The 16,887-nt window shown below is 43.3% G+C and overlaps 1 protein-coding gene across 2 annotated transcripts in view; it reads right to left on the bottom strand.

Moving 5' to 3' along the window:
• PANX1 (pannexin 1) overlaps positions 1 to 16,887 on the bottom strand; it is a 59,786-nt gene that overhangs the window by 26,044 nt on the left and 16,855 nt on the right. The window contains exon 2 of one of the 2 annotated variants that reach the window (XM_005579370.4): positions 1,100 to 1,239. In XM_005579370.4, the coding sequence (XP_005579427.2) occupies positions 1,100 to 1,239 (140 nt within the window). Of the gene's footprint in view, positions 1 to 1,099; positions 1,240 to 16,887 lie in introns of those variants that run through there. The other variant, XM_074015083.1, reaches the window with a different exon arrangement.

Genomic DNA, 16,887 nt, shown 5'->3' with positions numbered 1-16,887 from the left:
TGGGGGAGTCAAATGTTACACACAAATTTGTGACTTTGCAGAGAGCCAGTGCCCCTGACCCCTACGTTGTTCAAGGGTCAACTGTAAACAAACGAGAGGGAGAACAAGCCTGAGTCATGCTCCCTTCAATCATTCCTTTTATGAAGAAGGATGCTGATGGTGTGTCTAGCAGCAGGTCAAAGCAGAAGAGAGTCAAACTTTGGCTTTTGGGTTTTCGAAAGCTAAAATTCTGTATTTTCTTCAGCAGAAAAGAACACCAGAAGATACACATTCTACTTGTTTTCACAATGGACAAAAGAAACAGTGGTTGAAATGAATGACAGGCTGAAACAAAGTCCTACTTTCATAAGCACAGAGAAGACCTAATGCAGTCACTTCATAACTCAGAGAACATTCTTCTGCACAAATTTGTCAACTGCTGCCTAAGGTCCTCGCCGCATCCCCTGCCACCTGCAAGCACAAACCACCACTTCCCTGACGACAGAGCGCCTGACTGACTGCCATTCTCTATGGGAAGTGGAACCCAGACATTGGTGTCTCTTGTGTAGTAATCTCCCCTTCCCTGCAGTATCTGGATCTATCAAAAGCAAACAGATCCATTCCAAAAGCAGTGATACAGCCAATACCCCCATAGGGCCTCATCACTAGGTTTTTTGATGCTCCAGTAACATATCACCTAGAAGCAACTGAACTCTAGGTCAGTCCTTACTGTCTGCAAGAGACCCTGTGTGTGGTATAAAAGGCGCTAGCTGAGAAGCTATGCATGAATCCTAGCTCTGCCACTCAAAATGTACTAAGAACCTACTATGGGCCAGACATCCTGCTGGGCATTATGATATAAAGGAAACAAGACACAGAAGGTGCCTGCTGTTACAGAGCTAAAACCCAAAGAACACTTCCATTGCCCCATTGCGCTAAATGACGGTGCCTACACCAAGTCATCTCAGAGGTTCTTTTTGACTATAAGGTGGTATAGTTTTACATCGAGATACAGCCCTGGTTGGCTACAATATCTGTGTGGTCTTTGGCAGTCTCCCTGGGACTTAAGTTTCCTTATCTATAAAGCAAACGGTTTCTATGTGGAAATGTCTCCCTTTACCTTATGCAGCCACAGTGGGAGGTTTCCAGAATCGCTCTGCAGTGAGTTCTTCTGCTGAACAGCAGCCCAGCAATATGAATCCACAAAGGCAGCCTGACGCCAGGAGAAAGAACTTGGAGAGAAACAGCTTATCTGTGTACCTGAGAAGCAAAACAGATAGTTTCCAATGAATGAAGACACAGTTACCTGGACCCTTGTCCCCATCTCACGTGTTTTTATTTTTTTACTTTTGTCTAAGTTAGGGAGCACCAGGACAGGAGGTGGAGACATTAGGACAGAACTAAAAATAAACACCCAAGTTCTTATTAAAACAAAAGATCGCAGACTGGTTTTGGCCAACACTGGTCATGACGGCAGCTTGGCCTCAGTTGGGGAAAAATTCTTAAAAGAAGTAGAACTACCATACAAAGAAAAAGGAAGCAGGAAAAGAACCAGACCTAAAATGCATGAGGCAAGCGTGCAGAGAGGCGGTTTAGTTTGGAGTAAGGATTGAGAAAAAGGAAAGGTTATGTGGGAGGGCCAGTGAGGCACCTGAATGCAGAAAATTGGACTAAAAAAAAAGTTCTTTTAGAACAAAGAAGCAAAGAACTATTAGCCTGAGGAAGAGAAAGCTGAAGGGAACATTTGGTAATAGAACACTGGATGGGAAATCAGTGGTTTTCTACCTCCTCTAACACTAAAGAAGAAACAGGCCTAAACTGCGGCCCAAGTGGTTTACATCAGGAAGGGAAATGCTCAAGACCGCAAACCTCCCAACAGCAGATGGGCGCTAGATGGGGAATGGGAAGACCTGGGTCCTGTCAGGGCTCTGCCGTTTACTCGCTCTTCTGGGAAGGGACTCTGAGACTTGGTTTTCTCCTCTGCAAACTGAAGACTATATCTCTCTGTAGACGCTACTGTCACATCTGTAAAACCTACCATTTGGAAGACTCTTTGTGCTCCTGACACACACAGGCCGTGGAGGGAAACTGACCAATAGGATCGTAAGGCTCAGGCAGAGCCGTGTCCTCCCGTTCCCACCAGTAGTAGCACAGGGGCTGGCGCTAAGCCTTGCCTGGCCCAGCCCTGATCCCCTGTCCCCACCTGGCACATTCAAAGGTGTGTGTGTCGCAGGCATAGGGGTCAGAGCTAAGGCTCCACGACAGGCACACTCTCTTCCACATCCAACACAGCCTGGGAGTGTGCTCAGTGACTGGGCTCTGACGTGAGTCATATTTAAATTTGACTCTGCCACTCTCAGCAGGGTGAGTCACAGCTGGTAAGTCATTAACTTTCCAAAGCCTGGGATCTCTAAAATAGGAATGACATTAATAGTGTATCCACATTACAGATTTGTTGTGGTGACTACAAAAAAAAAAAAAAAAAAAAAACTTGCTGCAGCACTTGCTAGGGTGTCTGGTTCCCAGAAGTTGCTGAATTAGTGTTACCTTTTTCTAGATGAAGTAACAAGCGGATTCTCATATTGCCTTAAAGACTGGGATGTGCCTACCATTCTCCCTTCCCACCCTATGGAGCAGGGATAGGAACAGTGGAAAGATACCGAACTGGACTTCCCTAATCCCTGGCACATAAAAGGCCTCAACACTCATCTTTGCCTGGGAAGGGGGTGGCCTTTATGCTTGTGGTACAAGACATAAGTGGTGGGGATGTTGTCAGGAGAGTGTATTCTTGTGGTAGGAGTGGTATGTGGCAAGGCCCTGAGCACTTCTTCCCCATCAGGGGCTTGTGCACCCACAGACATCAAGAAAGGACTTCTCAGCAAAAGCCTTTGTAGGAAATCATCATGAAAAGTCACAAACATCAGCAAGTGTTCTATAAAGGGGTAGTTCTTGCCATTCAAGAACGGCTTAAATATGAGTGGGGGACAGGTAAGATATCTCAAGGTCCCCTCTGACTCTCTTATCCCATTAAACTTAAGTTCTTAGATTTTATTTAAAAAAAAAAAAAAAAGGAGTAGTCCGGACAGCACAGGACTTGGGGCTAAGCTCACACAGCTCCTGCATCAGTGTGAAACGCTTCCTAAGCCAACCACCTACCAAGGCTTATGAGGGCAACAGCAAATACCCGAGGGGACAGGCGGTCCTCAGGTTATAATCGGATGGTTTCTGGTAAGGTTGTTGATAAGCTGCTTGCTTGGGAACATCTGTCCGAGTACTTACTCATGAAAATGAATAATGCTGTTATGATTTCACAAAAGCCTGCCTGGCCCAGAATGTTCCTTAGGCAAAGTCCTCACAATGCAAGTATCCAACATTTATTAACATTCTTTCTATAGGAAAGAGTGCTTCAAGTTCTATATTGGGATCTCGAGGACCTCCCCCTCAAGGCAGCGGTAGAAACTCCTGGAGCAGAAATAACTACCCTTTTTTTTTTTTTTTTTTTTTGAGATGGAGTCCCACTCTGTTGCCCAGGCTAGAGTGCAGTGGCACGATCCCGGCTCACTGCAAGATCCACCTCCCGGGTTCACAACATTCTCCTGCCTCAGCCTCCCGAGTAGCTGGGACTACAGGCGCCTGCCACCAGGTCCAGCTACTTTTTTGTATTTTTAGTAGAGACAGGGTTTCACCGTATTAGCCAGGATGGTCTTGATCTCCTGACCTCGTGATCCGCCCGCCTTGGCCTCCCAAAGTGCTGGGATGACAGGCGTGAGCCACCGTGCCCGGCCATAACTATACTTTTTATACCAAAGCTTTTGCAAAAGAGGAAGAAGGAGAAAATATAAGAGAGAGAGGAGGGCAGAAACATGTGAAGCTCTTAATAAAAGGTCTTCATCTGGAATGGAAAGTCAGAAGAAAAGGCAGTGGGCAACTCATATTCACTAGACACCAACTAGCCCTTTAAATCATTACCTCATTTAAGCCTCACAACCAAATGGAGAGACAGATCATTACCTTCCTTTTCCCCTGGGGTAAACCAAAGCTCCAAGTAGTTCAGTAATCCCCTTCCCAAGCTAGTGAATGGTAGCAGCATTCATTTAAATCTGTATCCAACTCCCAGTTTCTCTCAGCACTCCTCTCTAAGCCAGTCACCACTGCAAGGCCACCCTGGAGGAGCTCCTGGGGACCAGGGCTTTGTTGGAATGGAGGTGGTCTAAGTAGGTGGTTCCTCCAAGTGGCCGGGAAGGGGAGAGCTTCCTGGGAAGGGTCAAGGGCAGACCTAGAAAAAGAAACACACCAATCCCCAGGTATCGGGTATTCCCAGGCCAGAAATGGGAAACAAAGTCAAGGACGTCAGGAGCCAGGCAGGGAGGGGCAGGCAACAAATGGGGAGAAAAGAGCAGGAGTGAAGAGGGGGGCAAAGCAGGAGGGTACAGGGGACCAGCACAGCCGGGCTCTGGGCCCACACCTTCACCCAGGCTGCCTAAAGGCACCTAAAGGCAGCAGGTTAGGGTGATCAGCTGCTGCCAAGGGGCCAGGAAGCTTGGGACAGGGACCATCGGGATGCATTTTTTCAAATGTACTTCCATATCCTCTATCTCATTTACTCTTCAAGATAATATTGGGAGGTAAACACATTAGATCTTCGTGTGTTTTCCACGTAGTTTCTGAGTCAGAAGGGCTTCCAGTCTCTCCCTTCTCCACCTGTTTAAATTGTTGCCGGGTTATTCACCCTAGAGCTCAGTTCTATCTTGCCACTCCTGGGGCTCAACATTTTTCAGTGGTTCCCCACTGTCTGGGTTACAAATCCAAATCAATGCTCCAATCCAACTCAATGAAGGCTGTGGCTTGTACAGGCCTGATATGCACTCAGATCTATGCCTGACGTGATCCCCTCTGCCCGGAGGTCCTGTCGCCAGTACCTGCTTGTTAAGTCAATGCCCCATACACACCACCTTCCTCAATGACTCATCTTTCAAAGCGCTGTTCAGGCATCACCCACTTCACAAAGCTTCCTCCCCACTGACTTTCCACAGTGCCTTTCTGCACATCTTTAAATCAGAGATGTGCAGATAATCACTTTGAACCATGTTGCATAGACATCCACATATGTCCCATCTCCTCTAGTACTAGCTCAAAGTTTTACAGGCAAGACATACTCTGTCTCTGAACGTCATGCACCATCGTGTACCAAGTAACATCTGTCTGATGCTTTGAAAGTTTCAAAGTACTATCATAAACACCATCTCAATTAATGTTAAAGTATCCCCCAAAGATATCACTGTCCAACTTGATAGCTGAGAAAAGAGAATCCCATGAGATTCCCAGCCACAGCCCCACGCTGTCTACCACGGTGTGTCAGCTTAACAAGTGTGTGCTACAATTTCTAGGGAACAGACTTTGCAAGATATGCACTGCCGTTTATTACTGTACAGGAAAGAAAGGAGTGTCAGGTTTATGCCAAGAACAACAAAGAATACTACTTCCACTTGGCTGAGAGTGCAGAGGCAGCTGTGGGCTTTACATTTATGTGCGTCTGGCCAAATATAATAAAAGATCACCAGGAGAAAACATGTGCTCACAAGGCCCAGAGGAAGTAGCCACAACATCCACTAAATAAGCAATCCATGCCACAGACATCTCCCCATCCACCCTCCTCCAGGTGCCTTGACCTGGAGCCTAGGGTGCTGGTCACACCTTCTGCCTGAGCAGCAGTGCAGGTGGCTCTTGGTGTAGCATAGACCTGTACCTATAGCTGATTAGAGAGTAACATAGCCTAAAGAGAAATAGGACTGGGGCTGGGGTAAGCAAGCCAGAGGTTTCTCAAAGACACCACAGCGGGATGCTTCCCCATTCTTGTTCCACTTCAGCGGAGGCCTCTGGCTTACTTTTGCTATGATCTATGCCCCCCTTTTTTTTTGGTTCCTCTCTTTTAACATGCTTTCTTTCATTCTCATGCATTACTAACATGGGGTTAGGTCCTGCACCTAGGCAGGAGAAGAGAACTAACCCTTGCTGTGTACTTTTACCCCCATTTTATTTTATTTTATTTTATTTTATTTTACTTTATTTTGTTTTGTTTTATTTTTTATTATACTTTAAGTTCTAGGGTACCTGTGCACAACATGCAGGTTTGTTACATATGTATACATGTACCATGTTGGTGTGCTGTACCCATTAACGCATCATTTACATTAGGTATATCTCCTAATGCTATCCCTCCCCCCAACCCCCACCCCACGACAGTCTCCAGTATGTGGTGTTCCCCACCCTGTGTCCAAGTGTTCTCATTGTTCAGTTCCCACCTATGAGTGAGAACATGTGGTGTTTGGTTTTCTATCCTTGCAATAGTTTGCTCAGAATGATGGTTTCCAGCTTCATCCATGTCCCTACAAAGGACATGAACTCACCCTTTTTTATGGCTGCATAGTAAGTATTCCATGGTGTATATGTGCCACATTTTCTTAATCCAGTCTATAATCGATGGACATTTGGGTTGGTTTCAAGTCTTTGTTATTGTGAATAGTGCCGCAATAAACATAGGTGTGCATGTGTCTTTATAGTAGCATGATTTATAATCCTTTGCGTATATACCCAGTAATGAGATGGCTGGGTCAAATGGTATTTCTAGTTCTAGATCCTTGAGGAATCACCACACTGTCTTCCACAGTGGTTGAACTAGCTTACAGTCCCACCAACAGTATAAAAGTGTTCCTATTTCTCCACATCCTCTCCAGCACCTGTTGTTTTTTGACTCTTTAATGCTCGCCATTCTAACTGGTGTGAGATGGTATCTCATTGTGGTTTTGATTTGCATTTCTCTGATGGCCAGTGATGTCGAGCATTTTTTCATGTGTCTGTTGGCTATATGAATGTCTTCTTTTGAGAAGTGTCTGTTCATATTCTTCACCCACATTTTGATGGGGTAGTTTGATTTTTTCTTGTCAATTTGTTTAAGTTCTTTGTAGATTCTGGATACTAGCCCTTTGTCAGACGAGTAGATTGCAAAAATTTTCTCCCATTTCGTAGGTTGCCTATTCACTCTGTTGGTAGTTTCTTTTGCTGTGCAGAAGCTCTTTAATTAGATCTCATTTCTCAAATTTGGCTTTTGTTGCCATTGCTTTTGGTGTTTTAGACATGAAGTCCTTGCCCATGCCTATGTCCTGAACGGTATTGGCTAGGTTTTCTTCTAGGGTTTTTATGCTTTTAGGTCTAACATTTAAGTCTTTAATCCATCTTGAATTAATTTTTGTATAAGGCGTAAGGAAGGGATCTAGCTTCAGCTTTCTACATATGACTAGCCAGTTTTCCCAGCACCATTTATTAAATAGGGAATCCTTTCCCCATTTCTTGTTTTTGCCAGGTTTGTCAAAGATCAGATGGTTTTAGATGTGTGGTATTATTTCTGAGGGCTCTGTTCTGTTCCATTGGTCTAAATCTCTGTTTTGATACCAGTACCATGCTGTTTTGCTTACTGTACCCTTGTAGTATAGTTTGAGGCAGGTAGCATGATGCCTCCAGCTTTGTTCTTTTGGCTTAGGATTGTCTTGGCAATGTGGGCTCTTTTTTGGTTCCACATGAATTTTAAAGTAGTTTTTTCCAATTCTGTGAAGAAAGTCACTGGTAGCTTGATGGGGATGGCATTGAATCTATAAATTACCTAGGGCAGTATGGCCATTTTCATGATATTGATTCTTCCTATCCATGAGCATGGAATGTTCTTTCATTTGTTTGTGTACTCTTTCATTTCATTGAGCAGTGGTTTGTAGTTCTCCTTGAAAAGGTCCTTTACATCCCTTGTAAGTTGGAATCCCAGGTATTTTATTCTCTTTGAAGCAACTGTGAATGGGAGTTCATTCATGATTTGGCTGTTCCTCTGTTATCGGTGTATAAGAACGCTTGTGATTTTTGCACATTGATTTTGTATCCTGAGACTTTGCTGAAGTTGCTTATCAGCTTAAGGAGATTTTGGGCTGAGACAATGGGGTTTTCTAAATATACAATCTTGTCATCTGCAAACAGGGACAATATGACTTCCTCTTTTCCTAATTGAATACCCTTTATTTCTTTCTCCTGCCTGATTGCCCTGGCCAGAACTTCCAACACTATGTTGGATAGGAGTGGTGAGAGAGGGCATCCCTGTCTTGCATCAGTTTTCAAAGGGAATGCTTCCAGTTTTTCCCCGTTCAGTATGATATTGGCCGTGGGTTTGTCAAAAATAGCTCTTATTATTTTGAGATACATCCCATCAATATGTAGTTTATTGAGAGTTTTTAGCATGAAGGGCTGTTGAATTTTGTCAAAGGCCTTTTCTGCATCTATTGAAATAATCATGTGATTTTTGTCTGTGGTTCTGTTTATATGATGGATTATGTTTACTTATTTGCATATGTTGAACCAGCCTTGCATCCCAGGGATGAAGCCAACTTGATCTTGGTGGATAAGCTTTTTGATGTGCTGCTGGATTCGGTTTGCCAATATTTTACTGAGGATTTTTGCATCGATATTCATCAGGGATACTGGTCTAAAATTCTCTTTTTTTGTTGTGTCTCTGCCAGGCTTTGATATCAGGATGATGTTGGCCTCATAAAATGAGTTAAGGAGGATTCCCTCTTTTTCTACTGATTGCAATAGTTTCAGAAGGAATGGTACTAGTTCCTCTTTGTAACTCTGGTAGAATTTGGCTGTGAATCTATCTGGTCCCGGACTTTTTTTGGTTGGTAGGCTCTTAATTATTGCCTCAATTTCAGAGACTGTTATTGGTCTATTCAAGGATTCAACTTCTTCGTGGTTTAGTCTTGGGAGGGTGTATGTGTCCAGGAATATATCCATTTCTTCTAGATTTTCTAGTTTATTTGCATAGAGGTGTTTATAGTATTCTCTGATGGTAGTTTGTATCTCTGTGGGATCAGTGGTAATATCCCCTTTATCATTTTTTACTGCATCTATTTGATTTTTCTCTCTTTTCTTCTTTATTAGTCTTGCTAGTGGTCTATCAATTTTGTTGATCTTTTCAAAAAACCAGCTCCTGGATTCATTGCTTTATGAATCTGAGTGGTCTTGTATTGGGTGCATATATATTTAGGATAGTTAGCTCTTCTTGTTGAATTGATCCCTTTACCATTATGTAATGGCCTTCTTTGTCTCTTCTAATCTCTGTTGGTTTAAAGTCTGTTTTACAGAGACTAAGATTGCAACCCCTGCTTTTGTTTTTTCCATTTGCTTGGTAGATCTTCGTCCATCCCTTTATTTTGAGCCTATGTGTGTCTCTGCACATGAGATGGGTCTCCTGAATACAGCACACTGATGGGTCTTGACTTTTTATCCAATTTGCCAGTCTGTGTCTTTTAATTGGAGCATTTAGCCCATTTACATTTAAAGTTAATATTGTTATGTGTGAATTTGATCCTGTCATTATGATGTTAGCTGGTTATTTTGCTCGTTAGTTGATGCAGTTTCTTCCCAGCATCAATGGTCTTTACATTTTGGCATGTTTTTGCAGTGGCTGGTACCATTTGTTCCTTTCCATGTTTAGTGCTTCCTTCAGGAGCTCTTGTAAGGCACGCCTGGTGGTGACAAAATCTCTCATTTGCTTGTCTGTAAAGGATTTTATTTCTCCTTCACTTACGAAGCTTAGTTTGGCTGGATATGAAATTCTAGGTTGAAAATTCTTTCCTTTAAGAATGTTGAATATTGGCTCCCACTCTCTTCCGGCTTGTAGAGTTTCTGCCGAGAGATCTCCTGTTAGTCTGATGGGCTTCCCTTTGTGGGTAACCCGACCTTTCTCTCTGGCTGCCCTTAACCTTTTTTCCTTCATTTCAACTTTGGTGAATCTGACAATTATGTGTCTTGGAGTTGCTCTTCTCGAGGAACACCTTTTTGGCATTCTCTGTATTTCCCGAATTTGAATGCTGGCCTGCCTTGCTAGGTTGGGGAAGTTCTCCTGGATAATATCCTGAAGAGCGTTTTCCAACTTGGTTCCATTCTCCCTGTCCCTTTCAGGTACACCAATCGGACGTAGATTTGGTCTTTTCACATAGTCCCATATTTCTTGGAGGCTTTGTTCATTTCTTTTTACTCTTTCTTCTCTAAACTTCTCTTCTCACTTCATTTCATTCATTTGATCTTCAATCACTGATACCCTTTCTTCCAGTTGATCAAATCAGCTACTGAAGCTTTTGCATGTATCACGTAGTTCTCATGCCATGGTTTTCAGCTCTATCAGGTCATCTAAGGTCTTCTCTATGCTGTTTATTCTAGTTAGCCATTTGTCCAATCTTTTTTCAAGGTTTTTAGCTTCTTTGCGATGGGTTTGAACATCCTCCTTTAGCTCAGAGAAGTTTGTTATTACCGATCTTCTGAAGCCTTCTTCTCTCAACTTGTCAAAGTCATTCTCTGTTCAGCTTTGTTCCGTTGCTGGCAAGGAGCTGTGTTCCTTTGGAGGAGAAGAGGCGCTCTGATTTTTAGAATTTTCAGCTTTTCTGCTCTGGTTTCTCCCCATCTTTGTGGTTTTATCTACCTTTGGTCTTTGATGATGGTGACATACAGATGCGGTTTTGGTGTGGATGTCCTTTCTGTTCATTAGTTTTCCTTCTAACAGCCAGGACCCTCAGCTGTAAGTCTGTTGGAGTTTGCTGGAGGTCCACTCCAGACCCTTTTTGCCTGGGTATCACCAGCCGAAGCTGCAGAACAGCAAATATTGCGGAAAGGCAGATGTTGCTGCCTGATCGTTCCTCTGGAAGCTTCGTGTCAGAGGGGCATCCGGCCGTATGAGGTGTCAGTCGGCCGCTACTGGGAGGTGCCTCCCAGTTAGGCTACTCGGGGGTCAGGGACCCACGTGAGGAGGCAGTCTGTCCGTTCTCAGATCTCAAACTCCGTGCTGGGAGAACAACTACTCTCTTCAAAACTGTCAGGCAGGGGCATTTACGTCTGTAGAAGTTTCTGCTGCCTTTTGTTCAGCTATGCCCTGCCCCCAGAGGTGGAGTCTACAGAGGCAGGCAGGCCTCCTTGAGCTGCTGTGGGCTCCACTCAGTTCGAGCTTCCCAGCCACTTTATTTACCTGCTCAAGCCTCAGCAATGGTGAGTGCCCCTCCCCCAGCCTTGCTGCCACCTTGCAGTTCAATCTCAGACTGCTGTGCTAGCAGTGAGCGAGGCTCTGCGGGCGTGGGACCCTCCGAGCCAGGCGTGGGATATAATCTCCTGGTGTGCTGTTTGCTAAGACCGTTGGAAATGTATTAAGGTGGGAGTGACCTGATTTTCCAGGTGCCGTCTGTCATGGCTTCCCTTGGCTAGGAAAGGGATTTCCCCGACCCCTCGCGCTTCCCAGGTGAGGCAATGCCCTGCCCTGCTTCAGCTCACACTCCCTGGGCTGCACCCACTGTCCAACAAGCACCAGTGAGATGAACCCAGTACTTCAGTTGGAAATGCAGAAGTCACCCGTCTTCTGCATAGCTCACGCTGGGAGATGTAGACTGGAGCTGTTCCTATTTGGCCATCTTGGAACCTCCCCTCACCCCCATATTACAGGTGAGGAAAGTGAGGTGTGAGGCACTGTGATCTCATGGCTAGTGGGTTGTGAAGCTGGGATGTCAACTCAGCTCTCTCTACCTTCTAAACACAAGGAAGAGGAGGTGAAAAGCATAAATTATCAAAGAAATTCAGGTCAGAGATGGAAGGATGAGAAGGAAGGAGCCAGGAGAGAAAATCCTGGTGTTGCTGTTCTGGAGGCACAAAGGGAAAACAGAGAATATGATAATGATTATATCAAGTACAATCATTAGCATATACACACTACTTTAAAAGTCTGCAAAATGTTGTTACTTTATAAAACAAAAAATTGGTTTAATTCACCTTAATGTAAATTGTTGACCCACATACCCCATACATATGGGATCCAAGTAGATTATATTACAACCCATAAAGCACCAAACTTGAAAAGTCTGGCTATATTTTAACGTTGCCAAAAGATCTGAAAACTACTCTATTACAAATTCTCAGTGAGAAAAATCATACAAAGAGGATCCTGAATGTGTGGTGTAGAGAAGAGATAGACAGTGGTCAGCTCTGAAAACAAACACAGAAAAGCAACAAGCACTCAGAAGGATGAAACAGGTCTGAATTTGTTTAAAGTACCTCTAACCCCAACATAATAAGACCAAATGACGTTTGCCCTGAAGGATATTCTGGCCCAATACTTATAGTTCCCAACTATCATAAAATACAGTAATGTTACAAGAATCTCAGAATAACTTCTCTTACTAAAAACAAGCCAAATTCCTCTCCTTTTACCTTTCCAGCAGACTTCAATCCAAACCCATCTTTAGCTTCAAACACATGAAATTAAATACATTCTGGAAGTCCCAAATTGTCCATTACTGCCTTCACTTTTCCTCTACGGGAACTGACTCTGAAGCACATGCATGTTTTAAACCAGTGAGAAAATATAAGTACCCTCTGCAGCCCAAACTAAAAAATGGAATTGAAATACTTCTTTTTTTTTTTCCTTTAAACCACGTTGGTTCACCAGGTCTGTCTTTCCCACAGCTAAGCCTGGCTTTTAAAGAAAACACATCAGGGCTAACACTGCTCCTTAGCTAAAGCTGGGCATCATCAAATGTTTCCTTTTAAATGAGTTACAAGAAGCCCCAGATGCTTCCCTCCCCATTCCTGTTGAATAGAGCAACAAATAACTCCGGGGCATTTTAGAATGAATGGTTTGCCCCTGTGAGTCCAATAATCAGATATGGCACTGTCAAGACAGCACTGCCCTCACCAGACGGAGGGAAGAATCAATAGTCTGTACCTGCCAAACGCATGGTCCAGGGTGTGACCACTCAACCCCACAGTCAAAGAGAACAAACGACCACGTTGCTGGGCCTCAGAAGGCAACCTACGAGGCTTATCTAATTTAATTGGGAATGATGGTGTGAGCAACGCAGCCTGCTACATGCAGGAACAGAAATGAGGAGGCTGGGCTGCAGATGACAGCCACAAGCAACCACAAAGACAGGATGACACCCACAAGAACCGACAGACAAGACAAGTAGCAGTTTAAGGGGTTTCCTCCCTGTGTTAGCAAGTCCAGTCCCTCGCACACCCACAAGGTCTAAACCACACAAAAAACCCATATAATTCCAATGTAAATGTCACCACTGTCTAGTGGGAAAAAAAGTTCATGACCTGGGTACCAAGGAAAAAAGGCATCAGAAGAACTCAATGGTATATTAAGATGAAAGTACTGGATGTATTTAAATATATACTTTTTACTTTTGTCATCAGATTACAGATGATAAATACAGATTTTCAAACATACAGAAAATAATGTAACAGACACTTAAGAGTTTAAATCAATACTGACATTTTGCTCTATTTACCTCATCTTTTTAAAATTGAATATTTTATTTTGAAAATTTTTTCAGACCTACCAAAAGATTACAAGACTATTACAATGAAATCTGATATACCCAGCACTTAAATTCAACCAGTGTTAACACTCTGCCACACACACACTCTCTCTCTATGCATATATAATATATCCTTTACTTTTCTGAACCACTTGAGAGTTAGTTGCAGAGATCATGACCCTTTACTCTCAAAAGTGTGTATCTTCTAAAACAAGGATATTCTCTTTAAATAATCTAGTGCAATTACCAAAGTTCTTAAAATACCAGATACAACCGATTATCTATAGTTAGACCTCCCAAACAAGCCTTATAGCAACTGTTTTTTATCCAACCAGGATCCAGTCCTGCCCTACACACTGCATTAGTTGTCCTATCTCTGTAGTCACCTTATCCTGGAATGGTTCCACAGTCTTTCTCTGTCATTTATGACCCTAACATGTGTGGTGAGCATCACCTGTTTAATGCAATGCTCCTCAATTTGGGTTTGTCTGATGTTTCTCCACACTCCAATCCAGGTTCTGCATTGCTGGCAGGAATCCCGAGGAAGGGCTGTGGGTCCTCAGGACAGCACCCCAGAAGCATCAGCTTACCTTTCCCCCATAACTAGGTGATGTCCGCTATGGTGGGCACTTAGTCAATGTGCTGTCTGCTAGGAAGTGCCTTTCCCCCTGTGCAATCATAAGTGGTCTGTGGAGGGACCCTCGGAGACAGGGTCAACATTGTATCCCAGAACACACTTTCACCCAGTGGTGAATCAAATACTTTAAATGTGGTTGCAAAATAAAGATTCTTTTTCCAACTTGATTCGTTCCTTCTACATGTATTAGTTGCAATGGATTAAGAGGAGCTTTCTCTTAATTTTTTACTATCAATATGGACTCATGTAATCCTCTGTTATTCAATATTTTATAATCCATTACTGTTATTCACTATGATGTTCAAATGGTTCCTATCAAACTAGCTCCTGTGTCCTTTGACATGTTCCCCTCAGTTCCTGAGCAGTCCCATGCATCCTGGTACAAAATGTTCTGGGCTTGTCATGTACTTTCTGTTTCCACTCCACAATTGACCACTTCCGCAAAAAGCTCTGGGTTCCTTTTGGTAGGTAAAGAAATTTTAAAACCATTATTTGGGTGCTCGACATGCTCCTTGTTACTAAGATGTCATTGTTCCTAGGCCCTTCAGCAGAAACTAGAAAAGAAATCTCTTATAAAAAATTGTAAATTGAAACAGAAACTTTTACTTCTAATCCACTACCACTGGGTTCTTCTTCATCTTCCCCCATCCCATGTTTGTTCTTTCTTCTTTCACAGTGAGAATCCTGGCTCCCAACAGTATCTATAGTTATCTATTTACTCAATCCCAAACTGTACACAAAATAATTTCAGAATTCTTAAAGCAAAGGTAGTTTCTGATTTTTCATTTTAAAAGGTTTAGTCTGGACACTATGTCAGTAACTATCTGGGGTCAAGAACAGAAGCAGAGACCAGACAGGAATCTATTGCAATAACTCAGGAGATGGTATGAAGACACAGTCACAGCACATGTCTGCAAGGAATCTCTTCTATCACCTCTAGGTCCGAGCCTGGCACAGGCTGAAGATTTTGGTTCCATGAAATGAAGATTAATGCAAAAAGCTAGATGGAAGGCATAGAAGAAAACCAAATATCTTTGCTACACAACTATTGATATGTTCACAAACATGTTCTGCAAAGTCATGAAAATAACAGTGCTTATGGAGCATACAGGTTTGGGGCAGATCACTGGAAAATCTACGCAATTTTTTTTTTTAAACCAAGAGCACTAGAATCCTGATAAAAAACACGCTTGCACAATCAAGGGGTATATAAAGAAAGGTTGAGGCTGCCAAGTTACACACGTAAGGACTAAATGCACAAAGAGCAGAGAGCACTGTATAACAGCATTTCTAAGATGGAGCACATGGTCAAACAAAGCCAAGGGGAAAGCGGGGGGAGAAGGTGCAGACAGGCCATGGGGGCTGGGTGGAGTGGAGAAGGATGGGCACTGTGGAATGCAAGGCCAGCCCGTAACACAAGCAGCAGCAAGAAAGGGCCAGCACCAATCTCCCCAGAAACCTGGTCCTGAGCTCTGGGCCCAAGTTCATTAAAAACCACAGAGCTGATAAGACTAGCCACCTACAGTCAATGGCTGGAGTGTGAGAACCCTACCCAGAGCGCCTAAGGCTGCTCTGTGTGAATTTGGAAAGACTGCTGGCAAGGTGGAGGGGACTGGCAGTGTGGTGTTCACCTCGTGGGGACAGAAGCTGGACCCATGGAAGGAATCAAACAATGACATCATCAAAAATGTCACAACAGGAATGTGACATGTGAGAGCTGGGAAGTGAATCCTTGCAGCAATCCCAGACTGGTCACATGTTCCCTAGAGGAAATGTGCTTGGTCTTGGTTTTTGCATTATAAGAAATGAATGATGGAAAAAAATGGGAGAGGGGGAGGAAGAGGGATTGACTTCAGAAAAATGTTAAAGGAACAGACTATTTAAGGTCAAGGGGCAGCTTTAATAGACTTCTTCAAGCAGAAGAAAGGTTAGAACAAAATTACTCTTCAGCTGGTCTTCACTGACACAAAGGCCTAATGTGCATGAAACAAGTGGAAATCCAGTTAGATATGGGTGAGGGGGACTGGGCACCATGGGCCACCCCTATAATCCCAGCACTTAGGGAGGATTGCTTGAGGCCAGGAGTTTGAGACCAGTCTGGGCAATAAAGTGAGACCCCGTCTCTACAAAAAATTTAAAAATTAGCTAGGCATGGTGGTGTGTGCCTGTGGTCCCAGCTACATGGGAGTCTGAGGCAGGAGGATCACTTGAGCCCCAGAGGTCAAGGCTGCGGCAAGCAGTGTTCACACCACTACACTCCAGTCTGGGCAATATACAGAGACACTAGACATGGTCTCAAAAAAAAAAAAAAAAAAAGATATGGAGAAGGGACTTTTGGCTTAAAGGGGAAAAGTTATGTAAGTCTTCTATAAACAGAGGTTCTCTGGAGTCTTTATTCCTGAATGTTGCTTTAAAAAAGATTCTACTATATTGAACAGACATTCGGTTTTCTCTTTTACTTCCCAGCAACTTAACCTCTCTGAGGTTTTCTCATTAGTAAAACCTCATAGAATTCCTATGAGGGTTAAATAAAATGTCTGCTATAGTACCAGCACACAGTAAGAATTCAGTAAATGGGAACTAGTATTTTTATTTCTTTGTCAGGCACCATAGTAAGCACTGGAGATAGAAGAATGGAGGGCTCCTTTGCCGCATCCTCTATTATTTTCTTCCGTGCACTTATCATGAATTTCATATTTATTTGTTTACCCATCTGTCTTTTCGTCTAAAATACTAGAGCAAACACATCATGAAAGCAGGCCTCCTTGGATAACCGGGATCTTAGATTTAAAGGGGACACAGCCTGAAACTAGATCCAACTTCATTAAGTCCTTCTGCATCATCTCTCCTTCAAAGATGCCTTTTAAAAGC

This window comes from Macaca fascicularis, chromosome 14 (genome assembly GCF_037993035.2).
Source record: "Macaca fascicularis isolate 582-1 chromosome 14, T2T-MFA8v1.1".
In the NCBI taxonomy this organism is placed as follows: domain Eukaryota; kingdom Metazoa; phylum Chordata; class Mammalia; order Primates; family Cercopithecidae; genus Macaca; species Macaca fascicularis.
Note: the sequence above shows the minus strand (reverse complement) of the source record. Positions and strands in the feature narration are given on the sequence as shown.